The sequence below is a fragment of the Pimephales promelas genome, chromosome 11, assembly GCF_988280905.1.
Source record: "Pimephales promelas chromosome 11, fPimPro1.hap1.1, whole genome shotgun sequence".
NCBI classification, from domain to species: Eukaryota; Metazoa; Chordata; class Actinopteri; order Cypriniformes; family Leuciscidae; genus Pimephales; species Pimephales promelas.
The window spans coordinates 18,828,473-18,840,137 of record NC_142779.1 but is presented as its reverse complement, the minus strand read 5'-3'; the positions used below and the strand labels follow the sequence as shown (position 1 = coordinate 18,840,137).

The following is an 11,665-nucleotide window of genomic DNA, read 5'->3' as shown; positions in this document are numbered from 1 at the left end:
TGCGCGTTTCCTGCGCGCGAGCGATCTGTTCGCATTTCCGGCAAGCCGCCTTTCAAAATAAAGGTCTCTATAGGTTAAATAACTAAAATTTACAAAGCAAACCTCCAAATATATAATAAACTAATAAACAAATTAAGAATATAACATATATATTAAGATAATATTAAGAAATATAGAATTACGATAATGTCAGAATGATATATTAATGCCCAAAACTAAATAGAATAACTGAGGGTTATTTATACATCCCTCCTGACCATTTATAAATGGTGTATCTTTATGGATTATCTGAATCATAACTCCAAATGCAACACATTCCAAATCTTTGAAGCCCCCCTTTACATTCTCATCCTCCAGAAGGATTTGTTAATCCAAGGTGAAGATTTCTGAAAAGAAATGTGGGTGTGTCCCACTTCTTCTTTTTTTTTTCTTGAAAATTAAAGCCATGAGTCCATCCTAGGATGAGTTAGAGCAGGTTAATCTTTAAAAGAAGCGATACACATCGTTACTCTGTCTGAGTCAAAACAAAACTCTTGTTATCAGCCTCTTCAACTTTAAGGATTCTTCTCCAGCTTTGGATTTCACCGTCATGCATGATGTCAGCATAGCTGACAGATGAGACCTAAGCTTGAAAAAGCTAAGGGTCTGGAAAAAAATGCTACAATTGAAATGAAAGTGTTAACCTCAGGTACAAAATTCTTTAATAAATACTTGTTGGGAAAATCAAACAGATGTACAAATAAAATTCAGATTCAGTATGAGCATCAGTGAATGTAGAATAATCAAAGCCAGTCATGTAATGGACTTTTGGAGGGTTTTTTTATACAATAATGAAACTTAAATTAAAGAGTTGGTTCACCCAAAAATTCTGTCAATTATACTCACCCTTTATGACGTTCGTTATAATCCGAGAGCTTTCTGACCGAAAGTTATTTCCACTTTCAATGCCCAGAAAGGTAGTAAAGACATTGTTAAAATAGTCCATGTGACTGCAGTGATTCAACCTTAATGTTATGAAGCGACAAGAATACTTTTTGACTGACTGACAGTATTCTCGTTGCTTCATAACATTAAGGTTGAACCACTGTCACATGGACTATTTTAACAATGTCTTCACTACCTTTCTGGGGCTGGATAGTATACGTTGTGTGCCTAATTTGTCTTGCAAAGATGAATAAAGGTCTTACGGGTTTGGAACGACATGAGGGTGAGTAATTAATGACAGAATTTTCATTTTTGGGTGAATGACCCTTTAAGGTTATTGAATAAATCTGAATTACGGTCAAATTTTGCATTATCCAATTATTTCTATATTCAACTGTAATATTTTCTCTGCACTAAAGACACCAAATGAAACAATGACAAATGAAAAAACATAATTTTTTCCCCCTTCATTCAGCCACAGCAACATGCACTGATACAAATTTCCTGACCTTCCAGAAATCTTGAATAATTGTATTTGATTTGAGTCCAATCCAATTTAACAGAACAGCTCATAAATAAAGAGGGAACAATATACCCCAGCTACCTCAAAACAAGGGAGTATTTCAGAAAACATAATTTAATCTTTGCTCATAGTATTCTTTTGTAAAATGGTATCATAGTACCATTTTTTTATATATAAAATCTGTATATTCAACACTATACTCAGACAGAAGATCAACTCAAGTGTTTTAAGTTCTTGACTTGGGTCATTAAATGAAGAGACTCTGGTCCGTTTGTGGTTCATTTTGAATTGTAGTAGCACAATACCAAGCAATGATGTTCTGAAAACATTTAAGAATAATAATAATTGAAAAAAAAATCTTTCTTCCAAAAGTCTTCCAACATCCAACTTAAAAACCAGACAGTCTGGGACACTATAGAAACACATTATTATCATGATATTGGCTTGAAAATGCAGGTGTTAAACTTCTCCAAGAAGACGAGTGCCACTCGAACACGCAGCACATCTTTCTCCAATGACGTACTTTAGACCTTCAGAAGTAGTGATCAGTGACAACATTTGTTGTTGATTTTTACTTTCAGCATGGCCAATGTGTCCAATCCCAAGTTGACATTCATTAGGAAAGTCACAAAAAAAATAATAACAGATAATCTATTCTAACATGAAGACAGATCATGTAATGTTTAGAGTATTTCTTTAAGTCCCCACAGACTTACAGCCTGTGGCCATAAAACATTTTCTGACCAACATAAATAAAAGGAATGACATTGTTGAAAAAGAGAGACTGAAGGAGAGAATAAGAAAAAGTAATAATTCTAAGAATGACAATAATAAAAAGGTCACATAACTTACTAAACTCAAATATACACAGCTGTCTTTTTTCACTATTTACATATGTACATACGCATATCTTGTCATTTATCATCTCTTAGTAGTTAAAGAACTAAAATAATTTTCAACAATAGTGCGTTGAGTGAAGTGGCCCTCGATTTTTTTTTTTTTTTTTACACTTTTACTATTATATGGCTGTCATGTTAAAGAACAAAAAAATGAGCTATAATTTCACCTATCAAAAGCTGAATGAGAATGTATCAGTCAGAATACTCTTTAACTGTTTAGACTACGAGTACCAATTCCCAAAGACAGTTAATTTCAATAACAATAATAGAAAAACTAAACCTTTTTTATGACAGTCTTAAAGGGATAGTTCATCCAAAAATGTTAATTCTTTCATTATTTAGTCACCCTTATGTCATTCCAAATATCAATCTTTCTCTTTTCTGTTTATCGAAAGTAAATAATCACTGAGGCTGTCAAGTTTCTTAAAAATAAATGTATCTTTGAAAAGGTCTTCTGAAGTCATACAATAGATTTGTGTCAGGGACAAACTTCAGTTATTATTCAATGAATATCTTGACATCCGCCCCAGATGAGATGTAGAGATTGTCTGACTCATGTTTTGAGTTTGATCTTTCCAGTAAATCGGTTGATCTTGTACACAAACCGCTCTGAATGATTTGTTCATTAATTGGACTGATCTGATCTTAAACTGATTGAACAGTTAACAGCCCAACAGAATGTAAGATATTAGTGAATGATTTTTTCGCTGTGTGACAAATAGACCAAAATTGATCAGATAGCTCCAAGAGACTTGGAATATACCATACAAATGTATTTTATGATACTTTGACGATACTTTTATGTTGTTTCTGCGCCCCTTTTGAAGCTCGAAAGTTCTTGAGCAACTTATTACAATTTACTCATTTTTGTGTTAGAAGATCTTTCTTCATCATACGGGTTTAGAGTGACACACAAGTGACTAAATGGTGACCATTTTTGGGTGAACTAACCCTGGCTTTAAGTGTATATGTAGCATTTGTTACAAAAAAAAAAAACATATGAGTATCATCATTAAAAATGTATATAAAAGGTGTAAGAACTGTCTTGAAGGTTCAATGAGGCACTTGAATATATATATATATATATATATATATTTACCTCTGGAAGACTTAACGGCTCCTAGCACTTGACTTTGGGCAGGTCTGGACATAATCAAAAACATTTTAAAGCTGCCTATCGCCAATTTCTCCTCAGCCCCAAGGGTCAAAGGTCTCGCCACAGTTCACAGACATAATCTCAAAGTTCAGCCTTGTGTAAAAATGTCCTTCTTTTTTAGGAAAGTGAGTGCAAGTGTAAACAAAAGAAAAGGGTTTTGAAAGTCTGATTTGCTGCATTTATGTCTCACAAATCCCTGTTTCATTTGACTACACGATGATAAAAAGGATGAAAAAGACCAATCCCACCAGTCCCAGATGCTTTCAGATCAGTCAGTGAAGAAAATACTTATGTTTTTCCAGTTTGTCTGGCTTTTTCATACATAGTGATCTTTCATGTGCTCACTTAAGCTCTCGTTCACATTGTTCTTGCAGCGGTTGTCTTTGCTGCTGTAGTGTGTCCTGTGTGGCTGACTTTGGGCTGTAGTGTGAATAGTGTACACTGCGTCCCCTCTAGAGCACTCGAGAGATGAGCATTTATGCAGAACTACCCCTCTGTCGCTCTCTTCATCTCCCTCTTCCTCCTCTTCCTCTCGCTCAGCTCCGTCTCCAACCCGATCCAGAGGGTAAAGCAGGTTCTTGTTCTCCTGCAGCGGGTCCGTGTTGTCTTTGTGAGGTGTGCGAGTGCACAGTAGTGTCCCGCGCTGGTTGTTGATGCTTTCCTCCATCTGCGTGTCCTCTCTTTGTTTCGCTTTCCTGCGTCTCCGGAACCACCACACGCACACGATGACACATAAGATCCATAATACCACAAACAACACACACAGCAACGGGATGAGGTAACCTGTAGAGAGAGACTAAAATCATTTATTTGATCAACAAATACAGTAAAAAATATGAAATATTATTCCCATTTCAAATATCACATTTCCATTTTAATATTATTTTAAAATGTAATTTATTCCTGTGATGGCAAAGCTGTATTTTCAGCATCATTACTCTAGTTTTTAGTATCACATGATCCTGCAGAAATCATTATATTATGCTGATTTGCTGCTCAGGAAACATTTCTTATTATCAATGTTGAACACAGTTGTGACATTGTGCATCGATTTAATAATAATGCATCGTTACAGAATAAAAAAATCGTACTGCCCCTAAACCGTTGAATGGCAACATAAGAAAAAGGATTGAAAGAGTGAGAAAGGATGAGCATGTGAAAAGAAAAGGGATGTCACTCACCAGCGTGGGGACGCGGGTCCTGAGTGTCAACTCTGACCTCTCTCACAGCCAACAGTAACGTGCTGTTGTGAAGTTTGGACAGAACATCAATGATGGAGCGGACAACATCCTGTATCTGAGCTCGTCCCGCAACAAAGCTGTTTTGCTCGTATGACTGAGGAAAACAAAAGAAAGAGAATGAAAAAGCGCAAAAGAAAATGTGCTGAAGTCGTTTCTCTCAGCTTTAGTCCTGATGTTTTACTTAGACACCCACTTTGGAATAGAACAGTACTGTCAAACTAATTAGGCCGAACCAAATTACAACACTAATTACGCATAATTGTATCACTTGTTGGGAAACTCAAAAAAATTGAGTCTATTTGGCCCTAAAAAGACAGTACACAAATGTATCGTTACACTGACACATTAATGACAACAACAACTAAGAGCCACATAAGTACAGTTTTAGCAGACACAACCTTACTATTGAAACAGGCTATCACAGAATACAGATTGCGGCATCCAGGAAAATGTTCAATCACAAATTAAACCGATAAAACTCACATTCGATTGTGTATCACGCAAGGAAAAAATTCTTATCCAATTAGGCTAAATGCCCTTGCACCCGATTCGATTTTTTTATGACGGACGAAAATTTTGGAGGCAGCGTGCAAGTGTGATTGACATAACATGAGGTTGTTTTTATTTTTTAACGTGCGAAAATTGCATTTGTGAATTTCGGACTCAGTAAGCAAGGGCCTGAACTACATTGGGAAAATTTAATTTGAACCAGGATATAAACAAGTAATTCGATTTTTTTTATTTATCCTCTTTGGTTTTCATAAGAAAGCATTCAAAAATTTAAACTGAAAAGAGAAAAGAGGAGGAATAATGGGGACATGTTGGAATGACTAAGGAAGAAATACAGCATAAATTATGTAGCTTATGAAATTAAATAATTAAAAAATCAGAAATGACAGAAGACCTGACTGAGCAAGTTATTCAACTTTCCCTTAAATTTCATGACCAGCTACATGTAATTTTTCTGTGGAAATAGTCAGAGTATAACCACACTGGATTCAACAGGGGACGTCCCAGTGCTGAGCTTAAAACATCAGCACAAAGTCTTTTGAGAGTTCAAACCATTAAAGGTTACCGCTCCTTTTCCGGAAATCTTTCAATGTTACTACATAAATCTTGAGAGGATTACAACATCAGAAAGAGTAGAACTAAGATTCTGGTCATTAAGGGCTTAAAGTAGAGGACCAGACCTTTCCCCAAGATTACTACAGCAATGGTCCCAGAGCGAGTGAAGGAGAAAGTGAGAGAGAAAGACGAGAGGGACTACAGACTGTAGAGCAGGACAGGTGAGGTATGTTAAAAGTGAAAAGCTGGATTTATTTTTTTCATGTATAAAGTCTTGGTTTAAATTTTACAAGCACTCTTTTGAAGCCATTTGACTGATTTAAAGTGCCTTTTTTAAGGAATGCAAACTGGAAGACAGGCAGGGAAATGTTTTAAAGCAGAAACGAGATGGAAAGAAAGAAATAAACACTCCAAAGTGAAGGAAAACAGATGTGATGGTTTCAGGAAGAGCGTGTTATTGGATGAAAAAAATCAGTGTTTTGATACACACTGTTTTAAGCTGCCTTCTAGAGATGTCGGAGTGATTGCTTATATGAGACGAGTCTACATAAATTTAACCACAGTTGGGTTTAGCAGAAGGAAACTTAAGCAGGCCCAACTTTCCAAGTTGGAGGCGTGTCCATTAATAGCTGATGCTAATTGATCATAAAAAAAACTTTTACTATTTAGTTTTAATGCATTTTGTGTTCCGTTTAAGAATCGAGATCAAACTGTAGCGCGCAAGACAAAAAAACAGATCAGTTAAAGTGGAAAAAATAAAAACTCATGCTACTAAAATCTTCATTGTTAACATTTTTTCCTTAGCTTGTTACCAGTGTTTTTATGTTGTATGTCAAAACGTGTTGCTTTTTTTTCTTAGCAGCTCTGTGATTGAACATGAGTACCGGGCTTGTTTACAACCGATGATGTAATTTCGTAGGATTAAAGACTGATGGTTGAAGAGAGTGAGCTCACCATAGCAACCTCCACGGCATTCTGGCTGGACGGTGATTGGTCACAAAGAATGGAAAGGGTGTGGTCTTTGGCCAGGGTTCGTATGATTGGCAGATACGTTAGCTCTGTGCAAACACCTTCAGCAGTTGTGCCCTGTTAAAAAAACCCATGAACATGCCACAAATGGAAATCATGTTTATGTGAGTTAATAAGATGTGTAGGGGAGAGCGGGGCACAACCTAACACATTTTGGTTTTGGCTCAACTTATTAAAAAATAATTAGGTTAGATTAAGTTTTTGTTTTTTTTAACACAAGCAACATACACATCTCTGCTACAAATGAACACTTAAAGTTTTTTTCTAGGACCTACCATTTTCGTACAGTTGGATTGAAAGTAAAAGAAATGCAAATGTTACAACTTACCCCATATGCAGAGGGGTTAATTGTAACAGACAGAGGGGTTAGTTAAAAAAACACTTGTGTGTAACACACATAATTCAGTACAATTTTATTTGTAGAGTTTGATATTGTTTGTGCATCTGTATATAGACGGATATCCATACATCCATCCCTCATCCAATCATCCTTCTATTATGGATCAATATCATGGATAGAGACATAGAAATGGGCTGCACAATTTTGCAATAAATAATAATAAATAAAATCATAAAATATTGTAATTGCAATTGAATTACATTTGTGTGTGGCAGCTGCATGTACAATTATTAATTATTAATAATAACAGTAATAATAATGAAAAAATGAGCTTAAAATAAAATTTTAAAGGGTTTATTGCATTAAAAACAGGCCATATTTTTAATAAATAAACAAGTGGTCAATGCATAGTAAACTAAATTTTAAACATTTTAAATTCCAACATTGTTTGTGAAAGTCCAACAAAGTTAAATGATTAAATAAATACTCAAAGCTGAAAAGTTGTGTGGCTCCGTTTTCATTTGATTAACATTGTACACTTGGTGGCTTGTTTGTAACACTGTGCTACAACTAACCCCGCTGTGTATTACATATTTTAACCAAAGCTAACAGTCGCCAGGAATTGCTGACATGTTTCAAAACGGTGCTATGTTTGAGCCAACAAGACAGTGATTAAGGCAATATAAAGTTAGATTTGGAAACGTATACACACAACTCGGAAACCAAAAAAAACCTATGATGAAAAAATGTACTTTCATGGTGTCAAACACTCTTTGTCAAGTATCTTCACAAAATATTATCAAAACTTTCTGCAAATTCTCGTGAGACCATCTTCTGGCAGCAAGAGAAAAATATCGTAAACACAGCCTGCTTGATCCTGACGAACTATGTAAAAGCTCCGTTACATTTAACCCCCGTTATGTTGTGCCCCGCTCTCCCCTATGTCTTTCAATACTTTTAGCATTTACTAAATGAATACCTCTTACCTGCGGGACACTGTCAGAGTCAAATACAAGCGTAACATGAGCACAGTTATCATCTAGGTAGCCGTTGTTGGGTAGGCACCGAGTGCTGATGGGGGGTGGCTTAGAGGTGGAGCATATTCCCAGCTGACTGCAGGGTGGACGAAGGCAAGACAGGAAATGATGCGCTACACACTCCTGTCCTAGTGGACACCGGGGGTGCTGTAGCTCACCAGAGTCTGAATGCAACATGCAGGGCTGACGACCACAACGCACCTGCGGTCACAATAAAAAAAAAAACTTAGTGAAGAATTTATGTCTAGTTACAAATAAATAATGATCTACATTTTCAACAAAATCTACATGGAGGTCTCATTTTCTTTATGCAAAAAAAATATGTTTGTGAGATGCATTTTAACATTTTAACTCCTTCCAACAATATGATTTTACACTGAATGTGACTACAATTGGACTGTAAGATTATGTTGGTACAATAGCACAGTTTGAGGTAGATCATAGGACTCACTTTAGTGCATTTGATGTTTCCATTCATGCACTGACAGCTGTTGCACCCATCCTCCCAACGATCACCATGAAGAAGCTGCAAGCCTGAGCTATCGCATGCCTTTCCAACACCAATGACTACCGATGACAAGAGATGGAGAGGAACAAAAGGTTAAAAAAAAGGTTGGGGTCAGTCTTTTTTTTTCTAAAATTAATATTTTTATTAAGAAGGGATGCATTAAATTGATTAAATTTGACATTAAAATACATTTATAAGGTTTAGATGCATCACAAATTCCTGGTAAATTGTATAATGGTTTCAATAAAAATATTAGATAATATAATAATAATATATGTTTATTGAGCAGCAAATCAGCATAGTAGAATACTTTCTAGAGATCATGTGAAAGAGAAGACTGGAGTAATGATGCTGAACATTTAGCTTTGCACCACAGGCATAAAAAAATATTAAATAGAAAACAGTTAACATTTTAAATAACTATTTTTTAACAAATAAATGGAGCTGGAGACTATGTTATACTGTATATTGGACATAATTTAGTGATTTTAATTCATTAATAATCATAACATTTTTCTTAATGTGGGAGGGACAATGAAACATTTCACTGAATGTATTTAGCTGTTTTTGATGAACACATATTTCATTTTTTTCCCCCACAAACAGTGATGCAGTACCACCATGATGAACTTTGTTGAAACAGGCAATTTAGTCTGGTCCAGTTTTGTTTGGCTCAAATTAAGGTGTGTTCACACAACATGAGTAGACTGCAAAGATTTTCAACACTTCATTTCTCATAATGCAAACAAGTAGGGTGGTCTGTCAGTGGGAACTCACACTCCTGGCAGCGCGGTCCAGCTCGTCCCACTGGGCACAGACAGCTATATCCATTAATCTCATCCACACATGTGGCTCCATACGAACAGGGAGAGGACTGACACTCATCTATGTCTGAGATCGAGTGAGAGACAGAAGTAGAGAGAGCATGTTAAAGTCACAATGTAACGAAAGTAGTCACATATCTTTTCTTCCGTACTGTGACATACGTCGGAGTGAATTTTTTTTTTGAATGCAAGCTTGCAGTCGATTGTGAGAAAGGGACATAGCTTATGCAGACAATATGATTGTAGAAGTCCATATGTCACCAGAGAGAAGTATGTCAGTTTACAGGGACAAAGACATTTTGATAAATTATATGAATAAATTATTATTGAGTGTCGACTAGGTACCAATGTGTTATTAGACCAAAGGTTCATTTTGTGCCTGAGTTCTCCTTGTGTTATTTTTGCACCACTAGTTGCACGAAATGGAACAGAGTGTATTAGTGTACTCCCACTTTTTAACATGCACTCCTCTAAACTGTAGTCTATGGGTGCTGCACTGCTCTAGTTGACTGCTGCTCATTTTCCCCCGAGAATATCTATAATATCTAAAATAATATCTATAATATTTAAAAGTAGACATGTCTGTGAGGCTACCTTATATGCTGAGTTTTCCGGTTCATTTATGAGACGAGCTCCAGTTCATGCACCGGCGCCTCCGTTTCGTGATTATGCTAAAGCAAGAATATTGATCGTCTTATACTGTACCAATGGCATCAAATAGTGTGATATAGGTAGTCATGCCCTAAATAGAGGCAACTTTTAATTGAAAAACAAAATTACTCAGATTTTTTAAATGTTAAAAACTTGAATTTTCTGTTATAACTACTATGTTATAACCCAGGTGAAAAATATGTATTAAAAATGTAGCCTACTTGAGTATGTTTATATCTATATATATATATATATATATATATATATATATATATATATATATACTAAAGTATAGTTTTTATACATTTAACAGTATCTACCCTAAACATACTAATGTCTGCTGGCCTGATATACGATGGTAATAATCTGTACAATATTGTAAGCACAGTGTATATCCTTATCGAACGTGTATCTATAAGCACGTCTCTCACCAAGACACCTGTCCTGCTCTCCACTGGTTCTCCTCACACAACAACTCAATGTGTCTCTGACCGTTGTTCTGTCTAACATTATCCTGTCCTGCTGTCTTGGCAATATAGCAGGCTTATCATTGTATGGCTGTGGTCCGTCATACGAGTAAATATTTCCTCAGTGTCCGAAATGTCATTGCGATGTGTTGTTTTCCTGTTGTTTGAATCGACCGCTCTCCCGCCCATGACGTCACACCCATTTTCAGATGCAAGTAAAATTTTCTCACATAAACAACTCCAGAAGTTTCTGTAGCGTATTTCTAAGTATATTTTAAAGAAAAAAAATCTAGTTCCTACATTTTTTTCTGTACATTGACTCGTCCTTTAAGGATTTTTTGTCCTGTCATGAATATTCATAGTTCTTGCTGTATCATTGAATCATGTTTACAGATACAGTATGTGCAGATGTATTCACTCACTTATGCGACAGTCAGGCCCTGCAAATCCAGGTGCGCACTCACAACGAAACCAGTTGACCCCGTCCACACACTGTCCCCCATTATAACTAGATAGAGAGAGAGAGACAGAGAGATGGAATCTGAGTAATACATACTTTATCATAACTGACATGCTTATCAAGATAAAGATGCTACAGACGCATAAACTAGTAGGCCCTCACCCTAGATGTAGGCATTTAGACATTTATATATTCAGTCTCCCTAAGAGACTCTGCCAAAGTTTTGTGAATGATAAGCCCAGTTGTTTGCGTGAGTGATTGTTTTTTTTTTTTTTTTGCTCTCCTTTCTGTACTTTTCTTCACTTACGTTATCTATTTCATCACTTACCAGGGATGAGGGTTGCAGTCATCAACATCTGAAAACAGAATGAAAACATCTCATGAAGGCATAACTACCAGAGGATATATCAAAACTAGACCTGTCAGGGCAAATCACAGCCTGCCAGCACACCTAAAGCCCAATCACAGCTATACATGTGTGGGAGTACATCACAATTAACATGCACAAGGTTTTAGTTAGTTGATATTTTTGGAAAAGAGA

The 11,665-nt window shown here is 36.0% G+C and overlaps 1 protein-coding gene across 2 annotated transcripts in view; it reads right to left on the bottom strand.

The window, feature by feature from the left end:
• Positions 1 to 676: 676 nt before the first annotated feature.
• jag2a (jagged canonical Notch ligand 2a) overlaps positions 677 to 11,665 on the bottom strand; it is a 40,868-nt gene continuing 29,879 nt past the window's right edge. For both annotated transcript variants that reach the window (XM_039671861.2, XM_039671862.2), the window contains 8 exons: positions 11,453 to 11,480; positions 11,087 to 11,172; positions 9,500 to 9,613; positions 8,666 to 8,781; positions 8,164 to 8,415; positions 6,763 to 6,894; positions 4,684 to 4,837; positions 677 to 4,285 (listed from right to left, as the gene is read on the bottom strand). In XM_039671861.2, the coding sequence (XP_039527795.2) occupies positions 3,819 to 4,285; positions 4,684 to 4,837; positions 6,763 to 6,894; positions 8,164 to 8,415; positions 8,666 to 8,781; positions 9,500 to 9,613; positions 11,087 to 11,172; positions 11,453 to 11,480 (1,349 nt within the window). In that variant the 3' untranslated portion in view covers positions 677 to 3,818. The remainder of the gene's footprint in view (positions 4,286 to 4,683; positions 4,838 to 6,762; positions 6,895 to 8,163; positions 8,416 to 8,665; positions 8,782 to 9,499; positions 9,614 to 11,086; positions 11,173 to 11,452; positions 11,481 to 11,665) is intronic.